We start from the raw sequence: 27,296 nt of genomic DNA on the forward strand, positions 1-27,296 counted from the left end.
CACCCCTTGAAGGGGATCCAGCACCCCAAATATGAGCTCCAGCACCCCACAAACTGCCCCAGCCCTCTCTCACTGCACAGATTTGCCCAGGATGTGCTTGTAGAAGGAGTCCCACACCCCATAAACATAATTCTGCACGCCATGAACTCGTCCAGCACCCCATGAATGTGATCCCATACCCCCTAAGGGGATCCAGCACCCCATAAACAGATCCAGCACCCCACAAATGTGGTCCCACATCCCATGAATATGATTCCACACCCTATAAATGGATCCAGCACCCCATAAATGGCTCTAGAACCCCTTGAAGGGGATCCAGCATCACTTGAAAGTGCTCCCACACCCCATTCGTATGATTCCACACCCCATAAATGTGGTTTGACACCCCTTGAAGGGGATCCAGCACCCCACAAACAGCTCCAGCACCCCAAATATCAGCTCCAGCACCCCACAAACAAACTCCAGCACCCCATAAACCACCCCACAAACCGCCCCAGCCGTGTCTCACTGCACGGATTTGCCCAGGATGTGCTTGTAGAAGGACTCCCACACCCCAAGAAGGGGATCCAGCGCCCCATAAATATAGTTCCACACCCCACAAATGGCTCCAGCATCCCAAATATGAGCTCCAGCACCCCACAAACAGCTTCAGCCGTGTCTCACCGCACAGATTTGCCCAGGATGTGCTTGTAGAAGAAGTCCCACACCCCATAAATGTGGTCTGACACCTCAATAAGGGCCTCCAGCACCCCATAAATGGCTCCAGCACCCCAAATATGAGCTCCAGCACCCCACAAACTGCCCCAGCTCTCTCTCACCGCACGGATTTGCCCAGGATGTGCTTGTAGAAGGAGCGGGTGAAGTAGCACTCGAGCAGGCGGTTGTCGTACACGGCCTTGGCCACGATCCTGCCCACGAACTTGAAGTAGCTCAGGTGGTTGGGGTTGCAGTGGGACGAGGGGTTGATGGTGTAGGTGACGCGGTCGCCGGGGGACGTGCGGAACAGCGCGTACATGGGGTTGAACATCTCGCGGGAGATGATCATGTACCACTCCCGCAGCAAGCCGCCCGCGTCCTGCCCCTCCTCGCCCTCGAAAACGATGTAGCTGTGGGGTGGAGGGAGGGTTAGGGGTGGGGTTTGGGGTTTGGAGGGGATTGGGGGAGGTTGGAGGGGCTGAGAGTGTATTTTACGGGAGCTCAGGGGTGGTTTTGGGAGGTTTGGAGAGGATTTGGGGATGGTTAGGGGGATTTGGAGGGGCTGGGAATGTGTTTGGGGTGGAGTTTGGGGTTTGGAGGATATGGGGGTGTTAGGGGTGGAGTTGGGGGTTTGGAGGGGAGTTGGGGTGGCTGGAGGGGCTGGCAGGGTGATTTAGGTGAGTTTGGGGGTTTAGGGTGGATATGGGGATGGTTAGGGATTTGGGGTGGAGTTGGGGGATTGGAGGGGTTGGGAAGGTGTTTAGGGTGGAGTTTGGGGGGTTTGGAGGGATATGGGGTGGCTGGAAGGTGCTTTAGGGAGTTCAGGAGGGGCTTTGGGGATTTAGAGGGGATATGGGGGCGGTTAGGGGGGATTTGGGAGTTGGGGGTTGGAGGGGTTATGGGGAGGTTGAGGGGCTGAGTGTATTTTACGGGAGCTCAGGGGTGGTTTTGGGAGGTCTGGGGAAGTTTGGGGGGATTTGGGGCAGAGTTTGGGGGGTTTGGAGGGGCTGGGAAGGTGTTTAGGGTGGATTTGGGGGTTGAGGGGATTAGGGTGGAGTTGTGGAGTTTAGAGGTGGCTGGAGGGGCTGGGAGGGTGTTTTAGGGGAGCTGGGGCAGGGATTTGAGGTGGTCCCGGGAGTATTTTGGGGTGTCCCAGGGTTGGTTTGGGTTCCCAGGGAGTGTTCTGGGTACCCCAAGGATATTTCAGGCTATCCTAGGAATATTTCAGGGTGTCCAGGAATAATTCATGGAATCCCAGTGACATTTCAGGGTCTCCCAGGGATATTTCAGGGAATCCCAGGAATATTTCAAGGTATCCCAGGGGTATTTTGAGGTCTCCCGGGGATATTTCGGGGTGTCCAGGAATAATTCAGGGTATCCCAGGGACATTTCAGGCTATCCCATGGATATTTCAGGGAATCCCCGGGATATTTCGGGGACATTTCAGGGAATGGATATTTCAGGGAATCCCATGGATATTTCAGGGAATCCCTGGGATATTTTGGGGTGCCTCAGGGACATTTCAGGGTATCCCAGGGACATTTCAGGCTATCCCAGTGACATTTCAGAGAATCCCAGTGACATTTCAGGGAATCCCATGGATATTTCAGGGAATCCCAGAGACATTTCAGGCTGTCCTATGGATATTTCAGGGAATCCCAGTGACATTTCAGGGAATCCCATGGACGTTTCAGGGAATCCCAGAGACATTTCAGGCCATCCCATGGATATTTCAGGGAATCCCAGGGACATTTCAGGCTATCCCATGGATATTTCAGGGAATCCCAGGGACATTTCGGGGACATTTCAGGGTATTTCAGAGTCTCCCATGGATATTTCAGGGAATCCCCGGGATATTTCGGGGACATTTCAGGGAACGGATATTTCAGGGAATCCCAGGATAATCCAGGGAATCCCAGGAGTATTTTGGGGTTTCTGGGGCTCTCACAGGCGGTTCTTCATCTCCTCGGGGGATTTGCGGTGCAGCTCTCGGTAGGAATCCTCGAAGACGTGGTCGCGCCGCACGTGCACAGCCATGTCCTCCTTGCGCAATCCCTCGTCCAGGCGCTCCAGCTCCTGCCTGAAATACCTGGGGGGGAAAAAATTAGTATTTCAGGGGTTGTGAGACTCCCAAAATGACCTCAAAATCACCCCAAATCGCCCCAAAATTGCCCCAAATTGCCCCAAAATCGCCCCAAATCGCACTTGCGCTTGACGTCGAAGTCGAGCACGCGGATGTAGTCGACCAGCACGGCGAAAGGACCGTCGGCAAGGTGGGTGGTGGATTGGCGAAGGATTTGGTTCAGCACCGTCCTGTGGGTTTCTGGGGGGCAAAAATGGGGGTTTTGGGGGTGGTTTGAGATTGGGGAATTGGCCAGGGGATGGAGAGGGGTTTGTTCCCCCTGAGTGTGGTGGATTTGCTCACCAAATCCCTTCCCAATGTCCCCAAACCCTTTCCCAATGTCCCCAAGTCCCTTCCCAAAATACCCAAATCCCTCCCCAGTGTCCCCAAAGACCCTCCCAACACCCCAAATCCCTTCTGAACACCCCCAAACCCCCTTCAAACACCCCCAAACCCCTTCCCAATAATCCCAAACCTCTTCCCAAGACCAGCAAACATCCCCAAACTCTTTCCCAACACCCCCAATCCCTCTCCCAGCACCCCCAAGCCCCCTCCCCACATTCCCAATCCTCCTCCAAACCCCTCTCAACACCCCCAAAACCTCTTTCCACTCCACCAACCCTCTTCCCAATGCCCCCAAACTTCTTTCCCAACACCCTCAATCCCCCTCCCAACACTCCCAAACCTCCCAGTCCCCCTCCCAATAATCCCAAGCCCTTTCCCAACACTCCAAACCCCTTCCCAACACCCCCAATCCTTCTCCCAATGCCCCCAAACCCCTTCAAACAACCCAATCCTCCTAACACCCCAATCCCTTCCCAATGCCTCTAAACCCTTCAAACACCCCCAAACCCTTTCCAGTGCCCCCAAACCCCTTCCCAACACCCTCAATCCCTCTACCAATACCCCCAAAGCCTTTCCCAGCACCCCAAACACCCCAATCCCTCCCATCAAACATTCTCAAACCCCTCCCAACACCCCAAACCCCCTTCAAACACCCCCAAACCCCTTCCAACACCCCAAACCCTCTTCCCCAACAACCCCAAACCTCCCAATCCCCCTCCCAATAATCCCAAACCCCCTCCTAACAACCCCAAACCTCCTCCCAACACCCCCAAACCTGCTCAAACACCTCCAAACCCTCTCCCAACATCCCCAAATCCCCTCAAACCCCTCCCCAACACCCCCAATCCCCTCCTCACACCCTCAACCCCCCAAACCCCTTCCCAACACCCCAATTCCCCTCTCCCAACATCCCCAAACCCCCTCAAACACCCCCAATCCCCCTCCCCAACACCCCCAATCCCCCTCCCCAACACCCCAGTCCCCTCCCCTGGCGGCTCACCGGCGAAGCGCAGGAATTTCTGGGTGTCGGGCGGCAGGCTGGCCGAGATGTGCATGGCCGAAGGCTCCCGGGAGAAGAAGGGGTCGAGGGCAGAGGGGGTGGCGGGGGTGAGGGGCGCAGGGGACAGCGGGGGTGGCTCGTCCTTGATGTGGGCCAGCTGGCTCTCCCGGGTGTCCCTGACCGGCGGGCGACTCTCGCGCTCCGTGGCGTGGACCAGGAAAAACGCCTCGACGGCCGGCTGGAGCACTGCGGGACAGGGGGTCAGCGGGGGGGACAGGGGGACAGATTGGGATTGGGGAGACACCCTGGGATTGGGGGAATACCCTGGGATATGGGGGGGACACCCTGGGATATGGGGGGCACACCCTGGAATGGGGGATAGAAATACCCTGAGATAATGGGGGGAACAGTCTGGGATAAGGGGAAACACCCTGGGATATTGGGAGGACACACTGGGAATGGAGGGACAGCATGGGGTGGGAGGATATCTTGGGATTGGGGGAAAACCCCGGGATATGGGGGGAAACACCCTGGAATGGGGAGTGGAAATACCCTGGAAAGGGGGATAGAAATACCCTGGGATAAGTGGGGGGAACATGCTGGAATAGGGAGTGGAAACACCCTGGGATATGAGGGAACAGGTTGGGATAAGGGGGGAACAACCTGGGATTATGGGGATGGAAACACCCTGGGATATGGGGGAACACGTTGGGATAAGGAGAGGGAGGAACACCCTAGGATATAGGGGGAACAGCCTAGGATATGGGGGAGACACACTGGAATAGGGGGGCAGCTTGGGATTGGGGGAAACACCCTGGAACGGGGAGGCAAGAAGGGGAATCACCCCAGGATGGGGTGGGGAACACCCTGGAGTGGTGGGAGGAGGAACACCCCGAGATGAGGGTGGGAACACCCTGGGTACAGGTTTCTTGGGGCTCCCCTATAAACTTCAGACACCCCTCTAGGCTTCAGCCCCCTGCTGTGGGTTCCAGCCCTCCCCAGCCCGGGATTTGGGGTCCCCTGTGGGTTTCGGGGGCGCACCGAGCACGGCGTGCTGGTCGTGGGACTCCTCGAGCTCCTTGAGGCACTCGCCCAGCATGTCCCACAGCTCGTCCAGGCACAGCTGCTCGCTCAGCAGGGGCAGCTCGGGGGGTCGCTCGTCCCTGTCGGCACCCTGCGAGCCCTCGGGGCCTGGGGGGGACATGGTCAGGACCCTCTGTGTCCCCAGAGCCAGCCCTCAAACTGGTCAGGACCCTCTGTGTCCCCAAAGCCACCCCCTGAACTGGTCAGGACCCTCTGTGTCCCCAAAGCCACCCCTCGAACCTGTCAGGACCCTCTGTGTCCCCAAAGCCACCCCTTGAACCTGTCAGGACCCTCTGTGTCCCCAGATTCATCCCTCAAACCTGTCAGGACCCTCTATGTCCCCAAAGCCACCCCCTGAACTGGTAGGACTCTGAATGTCCCCAAATTCACCCCTCAAACTGGTCAGGACCCTCTGTGTCCCCAAAGCCACCCCTGAAACTGGTCAGGACCCCCTATGCCCACCGAATCCACCCCCCCAAACTGGTAACACCCAGGGAGTGATACTGGGGTGGCCGTGCTGGTGGCACTGGGGGTGACTGGGTGGCACTAGGGGGTGACTGGTTGGTGACTGGGCCATACTGAGGGTGACTGGGCCGTACTGGTCCATACTGGGCCACACTGGAGAGCGACTGGCAGCACTGGGGTGGGTCACTAGTTGGTGACTGGGCCGTACTGGTCCATACTGGGCCGCACTGGAGAGTGACCGGCAGCACTGGGGGTGACTGGTTGGTGACTGGGCCATACTGGGGGTGACTGGGCCACACTGGGGTGGCACTGGAGAGTGACTGGCAGCACTAGGGGTCACTAGTTGGTGACTGGGCCATACTGGGGGTGACTGGGCTGCACTGGTCCATACTGGGCCACACTGGAGAGTGACTGAGCCACACTGGGGTGGCACTGGGGGTGACTGGGTTGCACTGGGCGTTACTGGGCCACACTGGAGAGTGACCAGCAGCACTAGGGGTCACTAGCTGGTGACTGGGCCATACTGGGGATGACTGGGCTGTACTGGTCCATACTGGGGGTGACTGGGCCACACTGGTCCATACTGGGGGTGACTGGGCCACACTGGTCCACACTGGGCCGCCCCGGGGGGGTTCTCACCCACGTCCTGCGGCGCGGGCGACGGCTGGTCCACGTCCATGGGCGACTCCTCGCGCCGGGGGGCAGCGTCCGCAGGCCCGGCCTCCGACTGGGGGGATTGGGGCACCTTTAGGGCACCCAGAGACCCCCCGGGGACCCCCAGAGCCTCCCCGGGAACCCCCAGACCCTGCCCGGGGCTGGGAGCCGGGGGGACCCCAGAGCTGGGGGAGGGAGGAGGAGGAGGAGGAGGGAGGGAGAGGGAGGATGGAGATGGAAGAGGATGAAGGAGAAGGAGGATGAGAAAGGTGAGGATGAGGATGGAGATGGAAAAGGATGAAGGAGGAGGATAAGGAGGAAGGTGAGGATGATGATGATGATGAAGATGAAAGAAGATGAAGGAGGATGAGGAGGAAGGTGAGGATGAGGATGGAGATGGAAAAGGATGAAGGAGGAGGATGAGGAGGACAGGATGATGATGATGGTGGTGGAGATGGATGAGGAGGAAGGTGAGGATGATGATGATGGAGATGGCAGAGAATGGAGGAGGAGGATAGGATGAAGATGATGATGGAGATAAAAGAGAATGAAGGAGGAGGAAGATTAAGGAGGATAAGGAGGATAAGGAGGATAAGGAGGATGAGGAAGAAGCCGATGATGATGACAGAGATGGAACAGGATGAAGGAGGAGGATAAGGAGGATAGGGAGGAAGGTGAGGCTGATGATGATGAAGATGAAAGAAGATGAAGGAGGATGAGGAGGAAGGTGAGGATGATGATGGAGACGGAAAAGGATGAAGGAGGATGAGGAGGAAGACGATGATGGAAGAGGGTGAAGGAGGAGGATAGGATGATGATGATGATGGAGATAAGAGGATGAAGGAGGAGGAGGATAAGGAGGATGAGGAGGAAGGTGAGGATGATGATGATGGAGATGGAAGAAGATGAAGGAGGGTGAGGAGGAAGGTGAGGATGATGAGGGTGAGCAGGAGCAGCACAGAGAGAGAAGGTGGCTGGGGGCAGAGAGTGGTGGGAGAAGGAAGAAGAGGAGGGGTGGAAGAAGGAACAGGATGAGAAGGAGGGGCTGAGGATGAGGAGAGGAGGAAGGGGCAGGACAAGGATGAAGAGGAGGAGGAGGCAGAACAAGGCTGAGGAAGAGGATGAGGAAGACGAAGCGGGGATGGGAGGACGAGGATGATGAGGAGGCAGAGCAAGGCTGAGGATGAGGAGGAGGATGAGGAAGAGGTGATGGGAGGATGAGGATGATGAAGAGGAGGCAGAACAAAGCTGAGGATGAGGAAGAGGAGGAGGGGTGGAGGAAGAGGCAGGACGAGGATGATGAGAAGGAGGCAGGAAGAAGATGAGGAAGGGAGCAGAAAGGATGGGAGGCCGAGGAGGAGGAAGAAGAAGAGGGGATGGAAGGATGAGGATGATGAAGAGGAGGCAGAACAAGGCCACGGATGAGGAAGGAGAGGATGAGGAGAAGGGGTGGAGGAAGGGGCAGGATGAGGATGAAGAAGAGGAAGCAGGACAAGGCCAAGGATGAGGAGGAGGAGTGGAGGAAGGGGGAGGATGAGGATGATGAAGAGGAGGCAGAGCAAAGCCAAGGATGAGGATGAGGAAGAGGAGGGGTGGAGGAAGGAACAGGATGAGGATGACGAAGAGCAGGCAGAACAAAGCCGAGGATGAGGAGGAGGAAGAAGAATAGGCAATTGGAGGATGAGGATGATGAAGAGGAGGCCGAACAAAGCCAAGGACGAAGCAGAGGAGGAGGAGGATGAGGAGGGGTGGAGGAAGGGGCAGGACAAGGATGAAGAAGAGGAAGCAGGACAAAGCCAAGGATGAGGAGGTGATGGGACGATGAGAAGGAGGAAGAAGAAGAGGTGATGGGAGGATGAGGATGACAAAGAGTAGGCAGAACAAAGCCGAGGATGAAGCAGAGGACGAGGAGGGTGGGGGGGTGGAGGAAGGAACAGGATGAAGATGACAAAGAGGAGGCAGAACAAAGCTGAGGATGAGGAGGAGGAAGAAGAATAGGCAATTGGAGGATGAGGATGATGAAGAGGAGGCAGAACAAAGCCGAGGATGAGGAGGAGGAAGAAGAAGAGGCGATGGGAGGATGAGGATGACGAAGAGGAAACAGAACAAAGCCAAGGACGAAGCAGAGGACGAGGAGGATGAGGAGGGGTGGAGGAAGGAACAGGATGAGGATGATGAAGAGGAGGCAGAACAAGGCCGAGGACGAAGCAGAGGAGGAGGAGGAGGATGAGGAGGGGTGGAGGAAGGAACAGGATGAGGATGACGAAGAGGAGGCAGAACAAGGCCGAGGACGAAGCAGAGGAGGAGGAGGAGGATGAGGAGGGGTGGAGGAAGGCGGCCGTGCTAACCGTGTCTCCCTGCTGCCGCCTCCGGGCCCTCTGGCCCTCACGTACCATTTGTATGATGGCGTCAGCCTCGGCCTCCAGCTGCCGGACGGCGGCCTGGATGCTGCCGGCCGCCCCCAGCCCCGCGGCGCCTGCGGATGGCGGGAGTGCTCATCAGTTTTTGGGGTTTTATACCATTTTTATATATTTTTATATCCTTTCCACTGTATCCTCTACACACACACTCTGTACCTTAGCCCCGCGGCGCCTGCGCACGGCGGGACTGCACGTCATTTTGGGGTTTTATACCATTTTTGGACAGCTTTATATCCTTTTCCTTGTAGCCCCTTAGCCCCGCGGTGCCTGCGGATGGCGGGATTTCTCATCAGTTTTTGGGGTTTTTATACCATTTTTATATATTTTTATATCCTTTCCACTGTATCCTCTACACACACTTTACCTTAGCCCCACGGTGCCTGCAGATGGCGGGATTGCTCATCAGTTTTTGGAGTTTTATACTATTTTTGGACATTTTTATACCACTTTTATATCCTTTCCCTTGTATCCTCTACACACACTCTGCACCTTAGCCCCACGGTGCCTGCAGATGGTGGGATTGTGTGTCACTTTTTGTCTTTTTATACAATTTTTACCTATTTTTATATCCTTTCCATTGTATCCTCTATACACACCTTAGCCCCATACAGTTGTGATTTTTGTAGTTTGATATTTAGCTCAGTTTGGGATTTTTTCTAGTCTGATATTTAGCTCAGTTTGGGATTTTTTGTAGCCTGGTATTTAGCTCAGTTTGGGATTTTTCTAGTCTGATATTCAGCTCAGTTTGGGATTTTTTCTAGTCTGATATTTTGCTTAGATTTCACGAATTCCTCATCATTTCTTGGTTTTTTATACCATTTTTATTCATTTTTATATCCTTTCCCTTGTAGCCTCTACACGCTTTGTACCTTAGCCCCATACTGTTGTGATTTTTGTAGTTTGGTATTTCGCTCAGTTTGGGATTTTTCTAGTCTGATATTAAATTCAGTTTGGGATTTTTATAGTCTGATATTCAGCTCAGTTTGGGATTTTTATAGTCTGATATTTCGCTCAGTTTGGGATTTTTTCTAGTCTGATATTTTGCTTAGTTCTCAGGGATTCCTCATAATTTCTTGGCTTTTTATACCATTTTTGGACATTTTTATATCCTTTCCCTTGTAGCCTCTATGCACACCTTAGCCCCATACAGTTGTGATTTTTCTAGTCTGATATTTAGTTCAGTTTGGGATTCTTACAGTCTCGTATTTCGCTTAGTTTGGGATTTTTATAGTCTGACATTCAGCTCAGTTTGGGATTTTTGAAGTACAGTATTTAGCTTAATTTGGGATTTTTTCTAGTCTGATATTTAGCTTAGTTTGGGATTTTTTCTAGTCTAATATTTAGCTCAGTTTGGGATTTTTGAAGTCTGATATTTAGCTTAGTTTGGGATTTTTGAAGTCTGGTATCTATCTCAGTTTGGGATTTTTTCTAGTCAGATATTTAGCTCAGTTTGGGATTCTTCTACTCTGATATTTAGCTTAGTTTGGGATTTTTCTACTCTGATATTTAGCTTAGTTTGGGATCTTTCCAAAGCAAAAACCCCAAACATTCACAGCAGGAAGCCAGGAGCTCTACACCATCCCAGAACATCCAACCTTGGATGGATTCTCTCTTTCTCTCTTATATATTTTGTAAACTAGGCTGTAATTAATTTTAGGGGGGTAATTAGAATAGGGGGACAATTACTGCATCTATTAAGTTTGTTTCTGGGGGATTTTAGGTAGATATTACACTATATTTAGGTACATTACTTCATCTTTTTTTTTGATTTTAGGAAGATATGCTAATTTCCAAATTCCATAAAATTGGCATATTGTGTGTATGTCTTGGTGTGTTGCACCTAAAATCCTATTAAAACCAAGGTAAATTCCCTTTTTCCCTTTATGCTGATTCTATTAAACCCAAGAATAATGCCCTTTTCCCCTTTACTGCTGATCCTATTAAAACCAAGCTAAACACCCTTTTCCCCTTTATATTGATTCCATTAAAACCAAGGTAATTCCCTTTTTCACTTCATGCTGATCCTATTAAAACCAAGCTAAATTACCTTTTCCCCTTCATGCTGATCCTATCAAACCAGAAGTAAATTACCTTTTCCCCTTTATTACTGATCCTATTAAAACCACAATAAATACCCTTTCCTCCTTTACCATTAATCCCATTAAAACCGAGGCAATACTCTTTTCCCCTTACCACTACTGATCCTATTAAAAACAAGCTAAATTACCTTTTTCCCTTTATGCTGATCCTATTAAAACCAAGCTAAATACCCTTTTCCCATTATGCTGATTCTACTAAAACCAAGGTAATACCCTTTTCCTTTTATGCTGATCCTATTAAACCAAGCTAAATTACATTTTTCCCATTATGCTGATCCTATTAAAACCGAGTTAAATACCCTTTTTCCCATTATGCTGATCCTATCAAAACTGAGGAAATACCCTTTTTTCCTTTACTACTGATCCTATTAAACCCGAGGTAAATTTCCTTTTTCCCTTTACCACTGATCCTATTAAAACCAAGCCAAATTACCTTTTTCCTTTTATGTTGAACCTACAAAGCCAAGATAAATACCCTTTTTCCCTGTCCTACTGATCCTATTAACACCGACGAAAATACCCTTTCTACCTTCAGTCCTGATCCTATTAAAACCAAGCTAAATTTCCTTTTTCCCTTTATGCTGATCCTATTAAAACCAAGCTAAATACCCTTTTTCCCTTTATGCTGATCCCATTAAACCGAGACAAATCCCTTTTTCCCTTTATGCTGATCCCAATAAACTGAGATAAATCCCCTTTTTTTCCCTTTCTCTCCCCATTCCCACCACCTCAAAAGCCCCAGGGGGGTCTTCACCCAGGGCTGACCCTTACCCAGCCGGCCGGGCTGCTTGGCCTTGCGGTGCGCCCGGCGAGTGTCGTCCCTCAGCTGGATGATGACCTGCAGGACGCGCAGGAAGAAGCGCTGGGTGGACGTCTTGGAGGTCAGCACGGACATGGAGGGCAGCTGCAGCTCCCGGCCGCCCAGAGCTCGCTTCTGCGACGCCACGATGACCACGCTCTCGGCCGTGTCGAAACTGGGGAGACAAAGGGACAGGCAGGGTCAGTGGGGGGACAAGGGGACAGGGGAATGGCAGGGATGGGGGAATGGCAGGGCAGTGGTCATTGGTGGGGATGGGGGAATGGCAGGGCAGTGGTCATTGGTGGGGACAAGGGGGAATGGCAGGGCAGTGGTCATTGGTGGGGACAAGGGGGAATGACAGGAACAGTGGTCATCCGTGGGGATGGGGGAATGGCAGGGCAGTGGTCACTGGTGGAAACAAGGGGGAATGGGAGGGACAGGGGGATGGCAAGACAATGGTCATTGGTGGGGACAAGGAGGAATGGCATGGACAGGGGAACAGCGGGGCAGAGGTCATTGGTGGGGACAAGGGGGAATGGCAGGGCAGTGGTCATCGGTGGAGACAAGAGGGAATGGGAGGGACAGGGGGATGGCAAAACAATGGTCATTGGTGGGGAAAAGGGGGACAGCTGGACAATGGTCATTGGTGGGGACAAGTGGGATGGCAGGGACAGGGGAAGTGGCAGGACAATGGTCATTGGTGGGGAAAAGGGGGACAGCAGGACAATGGTCATTGGTGGGGACATAAGGCAATGGCAGGGACAGGGGAAATGGCACGGACAGGGGGATGGCAAGGACAGGGGAGATGGCAGGACAATGGTCATTGGTGGGGAAAAGGCGGAACAACAGGGACAGGGGGAACAGCAGGACAAGGGTCATGGGTGGGGACCAGGAAAATGGCAGGGATAAGAGGAATGGCAGGACAGTGGTCATTGGTGGGGACAAGAGGGAATGGCAGGACAGTGGTCATCGATGGGGACAAGGAGGAATGGCAGGACAGTGGTCATTTTTGGGACAAGAGGGAATGGCAGCACCAGGTGGGACAGGAGGTGCCAATAGGGCGCAAACCAGGGACAGGAGGTGTCCCTAGGGCCCAGGAGGCACCAGCAGGCCCCAGGACAGGGACAGGAGTGTCACCAGGACCCCAGCCAGCCCCAGCAGCCCCCAGCACTGACCGGCTCTGCATCTTGCCCTTCAGCTTGGCGCTGGGCGGCTGCTCCTCGGGCAGTCCCTCGGGCGACGGAGCCTCGAGCTGCGCCCGGCGCTGCTGCTCCAGGTTGTACTCGCGGAGCTCCGCCAGCAGCGTCCCTGCGGGGACAGCGGGGCACAGCGGTGGCACACGGGGGGCACAGGGGGGGCACAGGGGGTGGCATAGGCTGGGACCCCCCACGGATCACAGGACACCCCCCTCGATGCCTCAGGATTTTAGCTTCTGTATTTTATATCTGTGTTTTTTGTGTATGTGTAATCCTCTAATTGTTTGAGTGTATGATTGGTGTAATTATTTACTGTATATAGAATATATACTGTATAGTATATTCTATAGTACACAGACCCAATATAGTATATAGTAGATAAAATGTACTATATAATATAGTATATTACAGTATATAATATATACAGTTATATATACTATATATAGTACTACTATAGCATATATAATAAATAGTATAAATAATATACTATATAATATATAGCGTATATATAGTATATTCTATATACTATATACTATAGTATATAGAACTATATACTATAATGTATTATAAATAATACTAATATATAGCAATTAGTATAGTATACTAATAGTACATTATTAGTATATATTATAATATCATAGATTATTATATATTAAAAAACATATATTTTAATAAAAAATGTTATATGGTATATTATTAGTATAATATACTAATACATATTACTTATATATATTAATACATGCATTACATATATAGCATAGATATATACTATATATACTATTACATTCACCATATATAGTATGTATATAATATATACATTATTTATATATATATGTACACACAAATATGTTATATGTATTATTATATATTAGTATATATATTACTATATATTAGTGCATATTCTCTTAACTTTGTCTAACCTCTCCTTCAGGTAAGCCCTAAAAGCACCTGAAGGCCCTTCAATAAATTGAATTATTTTTGATTCTCCTAACTTTTGTCTAACCTCTGTTTTAGGTAAACCCTAAAAGCACCTGAAGGCCTTCAACAAATATAAATTCAACTGCTTATTACTCTCTTAACTTTTGTCTGACTCAGTTTCAGGTAAGCCTGATGGGCCTTCAATAAATTGAATTATTTTTTATCTTTTAACTTTGTCTAATCTGTTTTAGGTAAACCCTAAAAGCACCTGAAGGCCATCAATAAACTGAATAATTCCTGATTTTCCTAACTCTGTCCAGCCTGTTCCACGACCCCAACCCATCTCACCGATCTGGCGGCACAGAGCTCCCCCGAGCTGGCGGGCGCCGCTGAGCAGCAGCCGCAGCACAGTGTCCCTTGTCCCCGCGTCACCCCGCGACAGCTGCAGCAGCACGTTGGCCGCGTCCTCCAGCCCTTCCTCCGAGCACGAGTGGGACGTCAGCACCTGGGGGGGGTGGCACGGGGGTTGGGGACAGCAGGGGACAGCAGGGGACAGCGGGATGTCCCGCTCTGCCCGGCGGTGAGCGCTGTTACCTCCACGGAGAGCTGGAGCTGGCTCTCGGTCAGGCCGGTGGCCGCCAGCCGCGGGTCGGGGACACCCTCGGGGACCTTGGCTGGGGACTTGGAGCTCTTGGTGGCTGGGGACAGTGGGGACAGAGGGGTTGGGGTGGTGGCAGTGGGTGGGAGGTGCCACCAAGGTCATCTCACCCTTCCTGCCCCAGCAGGCTCCTCCCTGTGCTCACCGTGTCCCCAGCCTTGTCGCCATGTCCTGTCCCTGTCCATGTCCCCATCCTCGTGTCCCTGACTCCATCCTCCCCCCTGTCCCCATGTCCCACTCCTGTCCCCATGGCCCATGCGTGTCTCTGTCTTTATGTTTCTGTCCCTGTCCCCATCCCCATGTCCCCACGTCTGTCCCAGCGCCATTCCCACAGCCCTATCCCCATGTCCCCATCCATGTCTCCACCCCTATGTCCCCAAACCCATGTCCCAGTCCCATTCCCATGTCCCTGCCATGTCCCCAAGCCCATATCCCTGTCCCCATGTCCCATCCTTGTCCCCATCCCCATGTCCCCACCCCCATCCCCCATGTCCCTGTCCCCATTTCTCATCCTCATCTCCATGTCCCCATGTCCCAGTCCCATTCCCATGGCTCTATCCCCATGTCCCCATGTCTCCAAGCCCATGTCCCATTCCCACGTCCCTGTCCCCATCCCCATGTCCCCAAGCCCACATCCCATTCCCATGTTCCTGTCCCCATGTCCCCCCCTGTCCCCGTGCCCCATTGCCATATCCCCATGTCCGTGTCCCAGTCCCATACCCATGTCCCCAAGCCCACACCCCAATCCCATTCCCATGTCCCTATCCCCATGTGCCCATGTCCCAATGCCATCCCCATGTCCCAGTGCCATTCCCACGGCCCTATCCCCATGTCCCCAATACCCCAGTCCCAATCCCATTCCCAAGTCCCTGTCCCCATGTCCCATGTCCCCATACCCCAGTCCCAATCCCATTCCCGTGTCCCCATGTCCCTATAGCCCAGTCCCAATCCCATTCCCGTGTCCCATGTCCCCATAGTCCAGTCCCAATCCCAATCCCATTCCCATGTCCCATGTCCCCATACCCCAATCCCATGTCCCATGTCCCCACACCCCAGTCCCATTCCCATGTCCCATGTCCCCCCCATGTCCCCCCCATGTCCCCACATCCCCAGTCCCCATGTCCCATGTCCCCCCCATGTCCCCCCATCCCCACACTCACCCGCAGCACCTCCAGCCGCCGCCGCTCCGCCGTTCCCCCCCTGCCCCGGGGGGCTCCCGGGCGCCGTCCCCGTCCCTGTCCCCGTCCCTGTCCCCGCGGCGGGCGGGGCGGGCGCGGGGGGGGCCGAGGCTCCGTTTTGGGGCGCCGCCGCCCCCCCCTCGCCGGCCTTGCCCCCCTCGGGGAGGGCGATGGAGATGAGGGACAGCAGGCGCAGCAGCTTCTCGGTGAGGAGGGGGCTGCGGCGGATGACGCCGTGGGACAGCATGTTCATCAGCTGGCCCAGAGGGGACGCCTCCAGGCCACCCCCGGCCGCCTCGGGCTCGGGACCCCCGCCGCCGCCCCCCGCCCGCGCCGAGCCCTTGCCCTTCCGGCTCACGTTCATGTTGTCCAGCTTGACCAGCAGGTCCCAAAAATCGGTGGAGAGGCTGCCGGATTGGGGGGGAGGGGCTGGGGAGGGGGCGGGGCCGGATGGGGGGGGAGGGGGAGGGGGTGCCGGTGGGGTTTGGGGGGGCGGGGGGGGCGGAGGGCAGGGGCTGCCCCCCGATTTTGGGGGGCCGCGGTCGCGCTCCGGGTCGGGCGCGGGGTCTCGGCCGCGCTGCTGGGTGAAGTGGCTGGGGAAGACCTGGGGAGGGGGAAGAGGGGGTGAGGAGACCCCAAAACCACCCCAGAAATTGGGGGGGTTCCAGACATCCCTCCAAGAGTTCATATCCTCAGCCCTTAATGTGGTCCAGTGCTTCCCCAATCCTCCCAGTTCCCCTGAGGAGCCCCAAAATGCTCCCAAAAACCATCAAGGAACCTTCCAGGAACCCAAAAATGGCTTTAGTGTTCCCCAACTCCCCCAAGGCCCTGAAACAACCCCAGATCCTCCCCATCCATGTCCCTAAAATGCCCCCAAAAACTCTCAAGAAACCTCTAGAAACCCCAAAAATGAGCTCCAGCACCTCCCAGCACCCCCCAGTTCTACCAAGGAGCTCCAAAATACTCCCCAAAACCCTCAAGGAACCTCCCAAAAACCCAAATATGGGCTCCAGCGCCTCCCAGCTCCCCCAGGGAGCCTCAAAACACTCTCAAAACCCTCAAGGAACCTCCTAGAAACCTAAAAATGACCTTCAGTGATCCCTAATTCCTCCCAGTTCCCCCAAGGAGCCCCAAAACCCTCAAGGAACCTCCTAGAAACCTAAAAATGAGTTCCAGCACCTCCCAGCACCTCCCAGTACCCCCAAAACCCTCAAGGAACTTCCCGGAAACCCCAAAAATAACCTCCATCACCCCCTCCAGCTCCCCCGAGGACCCCCAAAGTCCTGCCAGCCCACCTTGGCCAGCTGGATGAGCGTGTCCAGGACGTGGCGACACACGACGGGGGCGGCCTGGGGGTGGATGTGGACAGCAGAGCCGGCGGCCGCCGCGTGTTTCTCGGTGTGCTTGCGGCCGGGAGCTCGCTGGATCTGGAAGATGTTGGTTCGGCAGCCCAGCGCGGCGTCCATGGACACCGAGAGCCAGGACAGCTGGCCGGAGCTGCGCGACTCCACGCGGTGCAGCAGGTCCAAACCGCGCGGCTCCGCGGCCGAGCCGGGACCGGCGGCGGCGGCGTTGGCGGCGGTGGCGCGAGTCCGGCCGCGCGGCCGTTCGTCCGAGGCCGGCCCGGGGGTCCCGCGGGGGGTCTCGAGGCACAGCTCGCTCTCGCTGCTGCGCTGCAGGATGGACAGCAGGCTGCGGACCACCCAGCCGCGGGTGGGCGCGTGGTAGCAGAGGTTGCGCAGCACGCGGTGCAGGCGGCTGGTGTTGAGCTTGGGCTCGTCCACGAAGAGGAGAACCAGCAGGCAGGACAAGGCTTCGTGGTCCAGCAGGAGGCGGCCGCGGAGGCGGAGAAGGCTGTCCACGCTGCTGCCGGCCGGTCTGCGTGGATGGGAGAGTGACCACAGTGACCCTAAACTGACCCCAAACTAACTGACAGACCAGACCCAAACTGCCCTGTCCATGCCGCTGCCGGCCGGTCTGGGTGGATGGGAGAGTGACCACAGTGACCCCAAACTGACCCCAAAGAGACACAAAACTGACCCCAAACTAACTGACAGACCAGCCCCAAACAGTCTTGTCTGCTCTGCTGCCCACCGGTCTGGGGTGGACCCGAAAGTGACCCCAACTGACTCCGAACAGACCCAAAACTGACCCAAAACTGACCCCAAGTAGACACAAAACTGACCCCAAACCGACTACCAGACCAGCCCCAAACTGCCCTGTCCACGCTGCTGCTGGCCAGTCTGGGGTTGACCCAAAAGTGACCCCAATTTGACCCTGAACAGACCCAAAACTGACCCCAAAGTGACCACAATGTGACCCCAAAATGACCCCAAAATGACCCAAAACAGGCCACCAGACCAGCATCAAATCAAGCACAAACAGCCCTGTCCATGCTGCTGCCTGCCAGTCTGGGGTGGACATGACAGTGACCCCAAAGTGACCCCAAAATAACCCCAAACTGCCCTGTCCACGCTGCTGCCCGCTGGTCTGGGGTGGATGTGAGAGTGAGCCCAAAGTGACCCCAAAGAGACACAAAAGTGACCCCAAACTAACTGCCAGACCAGCCCCAAACTGCCCTGTCCATGCTGCTGCCCGCTGGTTTGGGGTAGAGATTAGAGTGACCCCAATGTGACCTCAAAGTGAGCACAAAGTGACCCCAAACCGACTGCCAGACCAGCCCCAAACTGCCCTGTCCACGCTGCTGCCGGCCGGTCTGGGTGGATGGGAGAGTGACCACAGTGACCCAAAACTGACCCCAAAGAGACACAAAACTGACCCCAAACTAACTGACAGACCAGCCCCAAACAGTCTTGTCTGCTCTGCTGCCCACCGGTCTGGGGTGGACCCGAAAGTGACCCCAACTGACTCCAAACAGACCCAAAACTGACCCAAAACCGACCCAAAACTGACCCCAAGTAGACACAAAACTGACCCCAAACCGACTGCCAGACCAGCCCCCAACAGTCTTGTCCACACTGCTGCCGGCCGGTCTGGTTGGATGTGAGTGACCACAAAGTGACCCCAAAGAGACACAAAAATGACCCCAAACCTGACTACCAGACCAGCCCCAAACTGCCCTGTCCACGCTCCTGCCCCGGGTCTGGGGTGGAGATGAGAGTGACCCCAAAGTGACCCCAAAACTGACTGCCAGACCAGCCCCAAACTGCCCTGTCCACGCTCCTGCCCCGGGTCTGGGGTGGAGATGAGAGTGACCCCAAAGTGACCCCAAAACTGACTGCCAGACCAGCCCCAAACTGCCCTGTCCACGCTGCTGCTGGCCAGTCTGGGGTTGACCCAAAAGTGACCCCAATTTGACCCTGAACAGACCCAAAACTGACCCCAAAGTGACCACAATGTGACCCCAAAATGACCCCAAAATGACCCAAAACAGGCCACCAGACCAGCATCAAATCAAGCACAAACAGCCCTGTCCATGCTGCTGCCTGCCAGACTGGGGTGGACATGACAGTGACCCCAAAGTGACCCCAAACTAACCCCAAACTGCCCTGTCCATGCTGCTGCCCACTGGTCTGGGGTGGATGTGAGAGTGACCCCAAAGTGACCCCAAAGAGACACAAAAGTGACCCCAAACTAACTGCCAGACCAGTCCCAAACAGCTGCTGCCTGCTGCCCTAAGGTTGGACCCAAAAGTGACCCCAAATTGACTCCAAACTAATGCCAAAGTGACCCAAAGCAACCCCAAACAGCCCTGTCCAAGCTGCTGCCCACCTGCCTGGGGTTGGACCCAAACTGACCCCAAAGTGACCCCACACCGATGGCACACAGCCCCAAATCGATCCCTGAGCAGTCCCCAACATCCCTATCCCCCCCCGCCCCACTGACCTGCTGTGACCCCCACAGGTGACCCTCAGGTGACCCACTGACCTGCTGTGACCCCCCAGGTGACCCCCCCAGGTGACCCCAGGTGACCCCAGGTGACACACCTGCTGTGGGTTCCGGTGCCCCCCACGTGGAAGGTTCCTCCCCTCTGCACTGCCAGCCGTGTGTACTGAACGCCACGGTTCCCGCTGAGCCGGCTGGTGAACGCTGCGGGGACAGGGACGTGTCACACTGAGGGGACACCACAATGTGTCACACTGTGGGGACAGGGTGTGACTGAACAGCGTGGTTCCCGCTGAGCCAGCTGGTGAATGCTGCGGGGACAGGGACATGTCACACACTGGGGACACCAGGGATGTGTCACACACTGGGGACACCAGGGACATGTCACACACTGGGGACACCAGGGACATGTCACACACTGGGGACAGGTTATGTGTAACACAGCGAGGAGGTGTCACACACCCGGGATGTATCACATGTTGGGGACAGCAGAGAGTCACACCGTGGGGACAGGGGACACCAGGGATGTGTCACACACTGGGGACAGGAGCGTGTCACACTGTGGGGACACCAGGGATGTGTCACACACTGGGGACACCAGGGGTGTGTCACACACCAGGGACAGGGGTGCATCACACACTGGAGACACCAGGGACATGTCACAAACTGGGGACAGAGGATGTGTCACACCGTGAGGATGCCAGGAATGTGTCACACACCAGGGACAGGGCTGTGTCACACACTGGGGACACCAGGGAAATGTCACACATTAGGGACACCAGGGATGTGCCACACATGTTACACACCAGAGACAGGGATGTGTCACGCATCTGGGATGTATCACACCAGGGGTGTCACACACTGGGGACAGGGAACATGTCACACACCAGGAATGTGTCACACACTGGGGACAGGAGACGTGTCACACACCAGGAATGTGTCACACACTGGGGACAGGGGACGTGTCACACACCAGGAATGTGTCACACACTGGGGACAGGGGACGTGTCACACACCAGGAATGTGTCACACACTGGGGACAGGGGCAGAATGAACGGGGACTGCAAAAGGAATCTGGAGCTGCAGAGGGAATCAAGGGCTGTGGAGGGAACTGGGGACAGAATGGGGACTGGAAAAGGAATTGGGGGCTGCAGAGAAAATCGGGGACAAAGAGGGACTCGGGGGCCACAGAGGGACTTGGGGGCAACAGAGGGACTTGGGGACAGCAGAAGGAACGGAGAGCTGAAAAAGGAATCGGGAGCTGCAGAGAAAATTGGGGACCACATAGAGACATGAGGACCGCGGAGCGAACTGGGGTCATGGAGGGACTTGGGGACCACGGAGGGACTGGAGGGCCACAGAGAGACACGAGGGCCACAGAGAGAACTGGGGTCATGGAAGGACTTGGTGACATGGAGACCATGGAGGGACTCAGTGGCCACAGAGGGAACGGAGTGGTCAGCAGGGCCAAAGCCCACAGAGGGAACACAGTGGTCAGCAGGCACAAAGTGAGGGAACGCAGTGGTCAGCAGGGCCAAAGCCCCCCTCACCGGGGCTGCGCAGGATGGCCGAGAGCGCCGAGGTGCTGGAGTGACCGAAGAGCCTCTCGTGCATCAGCTGCCTCTGCCGCGCCTCCTGCTCGCGCCGCAGCGCCTGCGCCTCGGCCGCGATGTCCGGCGGCATGACGGCCAGCACCGAGTCCTCCATGTCCTCCAGCACCGAGCGCCGCAGCTCGGACGGCAGCGTCTGGATGAAGGTCACCGGGTCCATCGGCGCGTCCGAGCCGGTGGCCTGAGCCAGCTCGCGCCGCTGCTGCTCCGCGCGCTGTTGGGCCAGCACCTGGGTGGGATGGGGACAGCGATGGCACCAGGTAGCACCAGGTGACATCGCTGAGAGGCTGTGCGGCCAGGGGGACGTGTCCTGAAGGCCACACCCAAAGGAGCCACACCCAAAGAGGCCACACCCATAGGTGGACATGCCCTATAGAGGTCACAGCCACGTGGAGACAGGAACCGAAGAGGCCACACCCATAAAGGCCACACCCAAAGGTGGACATGTCCGGAATAGGTCACACCTGCATGGGGACATGGCCCAAAGGCCATGCCCAAAGAGGCCACACCCATAGGTGGACACGCCCCAAAGAGGCCACACCCAAATAGGGTCATGCTCCAGAAAGGCCACACCCAAACAGGTCAGTGCCCCCACCCTGGTAAATCTCAATGCAAGAGATTGACCCACCTAACCCCACCTTGAAGCCACACCCCAGGACAGCCACACCCATGCCCAAGCCCCACCCCATGGCCACACCCATCATTTAGCCCTGCCAAACCCCATGGCCACACCCATAGTTTATCCTACTCCACCCATACCACACCCATGTCCAAGCTCCGCCCCATGACCACACCCATGTTTTATCCCTGCCCTACCCCAGACCACACCTCTCCCTAAGCCCCGCCCCAAGCCATGACCACACCCACCCTTTACCCCACCCCACCCATGACCACACCCATTAGCCCCACCCATGACCACACCCATCCTTTACTCCTGCTCCACCCATGACCACACCCTTTACCCAACCCCACCCATGACCACACCCATTAGCCCACCCAGACCACACCCATCTTAACCCCACCCCACCCACGACCACGCCCCCACCGAGGCCACGCCCACCTCCTCCTGGATGGCCGGGGGCAGCGCCGCCAGGAACTCGGGGCTGACCTCGGTCAGGCCGGGGTTGGGCACCACGGGCGGCGCGGGGCTGGCGCTGGGCGGCGCTCTGGCCGGAGGGCGAATGCCCAGCTGGTTCTGCAGCACCTCCCGCCGGATGTCGTCCGGCAGAGCCGCCAGGAACGAGGGGTCAACGCCTTCCGGGAGGCTGATCCCTGGGGACAGTGGGGACGGGTTGGGGACAAGTGTGGGGGACATGGGGAATCCCCAAAACCCCCAGGGAAACCTCTAAAAGACATGGGGAAAACCTAGAAGCCTCAGGGAAATCCCTAAAATACATGGAGAATCCCTAAACTCCCAGGGGGTGACAGGCGGATTTGGGAGGGTGACACGTGGGGGACACAGAGGTATCACTGATGGGGACACAGGGCTGTCACTGACTGGGTAGGGGGACACAGGACTGTCACGGATGGACACAGGGGTGTCACTGTCACTGATGGACACAGGGCTGTCATTGATGGGGACAGGGAGGACACAGGGGTGTCACTGTCACTGATGGGGACACAGGGGTGTCACTGACTGGCCAGGGGGACACAGGGGTGTCACCGATGGACACAGGGGTGACAGAGGTGTCACTGACTGGCCAGGAGGGACACAGGACTGTCACTGTCATTGAAGGGGACAGGGCTGCCACCAATGGGCACACAGGGTTGTCACAGATGGGGAAACAGGGCTGTCACAGATGGACACAAGGGTGTCACTGTCACCGATGGACACAGGGCTGTCACCAATGGACACAGGGGTGTCACTGTCACTGATGGGGACAGGGGTGTCACTGATGGACACAGAGCTGTCACTGTCACCGATGGACACAGGGCTGTCACAGATGGACACAGGGCTGTCACTGATGGGGACAGGGCTGTCTCTGATGAGGATACAGGGCTGTCTCTGATGGACACAGGGCTGTCACTGTCACAGATGGACACAGGGCTGTCTCTGATGAGGACACAGGGCTGTCTCTGATGGACACAGGGCTGTCTCTGATGGACACAGGGCTGTCACTGATGGGGACAGGGCTGTCACTGTCTCTGATGGACACAGGGCTGTCACTGTCACAGATGGACACAGGGCTGTCACCGTCACAGATGGTCACAGGGCTGTCACATCACCCACCTGCCAGCGGATCCTCCTCCTCGCTGCTGGTGGATGGCAGCGGCTCCTCCAGGATTCCCCTCGAGTCAGCGCCGGAGATGGCGCCGGCCGAGTCCCGCGTGGACGAGCTCTCCGAGGAGGAGGCTGGCGGGGAGCTGGGGGTGACATCATCGGGGGGTGACGTCACCAGGGGGTGATGTCACCGGGGTGTGACATCACCGGGGAAAACACCCCAAAATTGTGACTTTTCCCTATTTCCCACCCCCCGGAGGAGAGCTGGGGGTGACATCACCGGGGTGGGATGTCATCAGGGCGTGACATCATAAGGGCTTGATGTCACCGGGGCGTGACATCACCAGGGTGTGATGTCATGGGGGAAAACACCCCAAAATTATGACTCTTTCCTCATTTCCCACCCCCCCGGCAGGGAGCTGGGGGTGACATCACCTATGTGTGATGTCATCAGGGCGTGACACCATAAGGGCGTGATGTCACCAGGGTGTGATGTCACTGGGGTGTGACATCACATGGGGGGGGTGACATCACTGGGGTGTGACGTCATCAAGGCATGACGTCACAGGGGAAAACACCCCAAAATTGTGACTTTTCCCCACTTCCCACCCCCAGGAGGAGAGCTGGGGGTGACATCACCGGGGTGTGACGTCATGGGGGAAAACACCCCAAAATTGTGACTTCTCCCCATTTCCCACCCCCCGGCGGGGAGCTGGGGATGACATCACTGGGGTGTGACATCATCAGGGTGTGACACCACATGACGTCACGTCATCATGGTGTGACGTCATGGGGCAAGTGATGTCACCGGGGTGTGACGTCATCAGGGAAAACACCCCAAAACATTGACTTTTCCCCATTTCCCACCCCCTGCTGGGAAGCTGGGGGTGACATCACTGGGGTGTGACATCACAGGGGTGTGACATCACCGGGATGTGACATCACGGAGGAAAACACCCCAAAATGTTGACTTTTCCCCGTTTCCCACCGCCGGCGGCTCTCACCTATCGTCCGGCGGCTGGGCGCTGTCCGGGGGGGCTGGCGGGGGGCCCTGGGGGGTCCCGGGGGGGTTCTGGGGGGGCGTGGGGGGAGGGGGAGCCCCCCCGGACTCCTCCAGGGTGCAGGAGGCCAGGCTGGAGGTGTCCATGGGGGATCCCTCCAGCTGGCTGCTGACCGCCGTCAGGGCGTCCGAGTCCTCGGCGCGCTCCGGGGACAGCGACGCTGCGGGGACAGCGGGGACAGCGGGGACAGAGGGGATGAGTTTGGGGGTGAAGGGGTTTAGGGGTGATGCCCAGAGGGGAGGGGAAGTTGGAAGAGTGAAGGGGATGCAACCCAGGATGGAGGAAAAGGCTGAAAAATTTAAGGGATTCAACCCAGAATGGAGAAAAACCTGGAAAATTGGAGTGTATCTAATGCAGAATGGAGAAAAACTTGAAAAAATAAAGGGTATCCAACTCAGAATGGAGAAAATCCAAAAAAATGAAGGGGATTCGACCCAGAGTGGAGAAAAACCTGAAAAATTCAGGGGGAAATGCCAAAAACCTAAGAGATCCAACACAGAATGGAGAAAAATCCGAAAAAATAAAGGGGATCCAGCCCAGAATGGAGAAAAATAAAAATAAATAAAGGGGATCTGACCCAGAATGGAGAAAAATAAAAATAAATAAAGGGGATCTGACCCAGAATGGAGAAAAATCCAAAAAAATAAAGGGGATCCAACCCAGAACAGAGAAAAACCTGGAAAATTGAAGTGTATCTAATGCAGAATGGAGAAAAATCTGAAAAAATAAAGGGGATCTGACCCAGAATGGAGGAAAACCTGAAAAATTCAGGGGGAAACTCCTAAAAACCTAAAGGGATCCAAGCCAGAATGGAGAAAAACCCAAAAAAGCTAGGGTGAAAGTCCAAAAAACCCAGGGGATCAACCAAGAATGGAGAAAAATCTGAAAAAATAAAGGGGATCCAACCCAGGATGGAGAAAAACCCAAATCCAACCCAATATTTCCAACCAAGAATGGAGAAAAACCTGAAAAAAATAAAGGGGATCCTACCCAGAATGGAGGAAAAGCCAAAAAACCTCTCCAGAATGGAGAAAAACCCTAAAAACTTAGGGGGAAAACTCCTAAAAACCCAGGGGTTCCAACCCAGAATGGAGAAAAATCAAAAAAAATTAAGGGAATTCCCTCCAAAACAGACAAAAACCCCTTAAAAATTTAGGGAATTCCCTTCACAATGCAGAAAAAAACCCCAAAAATTTAGGAAATTCTCTCCAAAACAGAGAAAAACCCCTAAAAAATTTAGGGGATCAGCCCCAAAATGCACAAAACCCCCCAAAAAATTAGGAAATTCCCCCCAAAATGCAGAAAAAACCCAAAAAAATTTATAGAATTCCATGTGAAACAGAGAAAAAACCCTTGAAAAAGTAAGGAAATTCCCTCCAAACCCCTAAAAAATTAAGGAAATTCCCCCCGAAACACAGAAAACCCCTAAAAAAATTTAGAGAATTCTATATGAAACAGAGAAAAACCCTTCAAAAAATTAAGGAAATTCCCTCCAAACCCCTAAAAAATTAAGGGAATTCCCCCGAAATGCAGAAAAAACCCTAAAAAATTGAGGGAATTCTCCCCCAAAATGGACAAAAACCCCTCAAAAATTAAGGAAATTCCCTCCAAACCCCTAAAAAATTAAGGGAATTCCCCCTGAAACGCAGAAAAAACCCTAAAAAATTTAGAGAATTCCCTCCAAAATGGACAAAAACCCCCAAAAAATTAAGGGAATTCCTCCTGAAACGCAGAAAAAACCCCAAAAAATTTAGAGAATTCCCTCCAAAACGTAGAAAAAACCCCAAAAATTAGGAAAAATTTAGGAAAAATTTCGGCAATGCCCCCAGACTCACTGACGGTGGGCGCAGGCGACAGCTCCATCTGGGTGGCCTCGGCGTCCTGCTGTCCCCGTCCTGCTGTCCCCTCCTCGCTCTCGGGGGGCTGGGGGGGCCGGGCTGCCATCTGGGGGTCCCCCTGGGGGGGCTCCGGGGGGGTCGGCGTGGCTTCCAGCGTCACCAGGGTGCGGTGGGGACCGGGAGGGGTCGGCGTGTCACCCGCCGATGTCCCCGAGGGCTCTGGGGAGGGGCGGGAGGTGGAATTGGGGAGGGGGACACCACTGGGACCCCCCGGATTTACCTTTTTATATCTCGTTTGGGGGGATTTTTACCCAAAATTGCGCCATTTTTTGGGAATTCTCAAGGAATTTCAGAGCCCCTGTCCCAAAAATTCCCCCTTTTTCTCCTGTTTTGGGGGATTTGTTAAGGAATTTGGGAGTCCCTACCCCCAAATTTCCCCATTTTTCTCCCGTTTTGGGGAATTTCTCAAGGAATTTGGGAGCCCCTATCCCAAAATTTTCCCATTTTTTAGGATCCTTCTGGGAATTTGGGAGACCCTACCCTCAAATTTCCCTATTTTCCCCCTGTTTTGGGAGCCCCTACCTCAAATTTCCCCATTTTTTCCCCATTTTGGGGGGTTTCTTAAAGAATTTGGGAGTCCCTACCCCCAAATTTCCCTGCTTTTCCCCCATTTTTGGAGCCCCTACCCTCAAATTTCCCTATTTTTCCCCTGTTTTGGGAGCCCCTACACCCAAATTTCCTGATTTTTACTCTGTTTTGGGGATTTCTCAAGGAATTTCAGAGCCCCTATCCCAAAATTTCCCCATTTTCCCCTAATTTTGGGAGATTTCTCAAGGAATTTGCGAGTCTCTACCTCAAAATTTCCCTGTTTGGGGGATTTTGCCAGGAATTTAGGAGCCCCCACCCCAAAATTTCCCCCTTTTTCTCTCATTTTGGGGGATTTCTCAAGGAATTTGGGGGCCCCTACCCCAAATTTTCCCAAAATTTCCCTATTTTTCCCTATTTTTGGGGGATTTCTCCAGGAATTTGGGGGCCCCTACCCCAAATTTTCCCAAAATTTCCCTATTTTTCCCTATTTTTGGGAGAT

At 54.7% G+C, this 27,296-nt stretch overlaps 1 protein-coding gene across 1 annotated transcript; it reads right to left on the reverse strand.

Annotated features, from left to right (window-relative positions):
* Nucleotides 1–806: 806 nt before the first annotated feature.
* On the reverse strand, nt 807–26,630 carry LOC146420259 (E3 ubiquitin-protein ligase HUWE1-like). Its single transcript, XM_085048476.1, has 19 exons — nt 26,207–26,630; nt 24,315–24,531; nt 23,320–23,453; nt 22,150–22,361; nt 21,030–21,318; nt 19,581–19,683; nt 16,929–17,511; nt 15,616–16,237; nt 14,392–14,495; nt 14,146–14,302; nt 12,859–12,991; nt 11,656–11,858; nt 8,759–8,841; nt 6,351–6,438; nt 5,205–5,354; nt 4,164–4,409; nt 2,902–3,019; nt 2,645–2,785; nt 807–1,106 (listed from the first exon to the last, which is right to left on the reverse strand). The coding sequence occupies exons 1-19, from the start codon at nt 26,313–26,315 to the stop codon at nt 815–817; spliced, it is 3,984 nt and encodes a 1,327-aa protein (XP_084904602.1). The 5' UTR covers nt 26,316–26,630; the 3' UTR covers nt 807–814.
* Nucleotides 26,631–27,296: the final 666 nt, after the last annotated feature.

The sequence above is a fragment of the Lichenostomus cassidix genome, unplaced genomic scaffold, assembly GCF_008360975.1.
Source record: "Lichenostomus cassidix isolate B80296 unplaced genomic scaffold, HeHo_3.0 HiC_scaffold_884, whole genome shotgun sequence".
In the NCBI taxonomy this organism is placed as follows: domain Eukaryota; kingdom Metazoa; phylum Chordata; class Aves; order Passeriformes; family Meliphagidae; genus Lichenostomus; species Lichenostomus cassidix.

Excerpts from the sequence above, each read along its gene's own strand:
- LOC146420259 (XM_085048476.1), bottom strand. The coding sequence starts at position 26,315 with ATGGCAGCCCGGCCCCCCCAGCCCCCCGAGAGCGAGGAGGGGACAGCA. Across the intron at positions 6,439-8,758 it reads CTGACGCCATCATACAAATG|TCGGAGGCCGGGCCTGCGGA; the intron begins GTACGTGAGGGC and ends CAATCCCCCCAG. Across the intron at positions 3,020-4,163 it reads GAAATTCCTGCGCTTCGCCG|AAACCCACAGGACGGTGCTG; the intron begins GTGAGCCGCCAG and ends TTTGCCCCCCAG.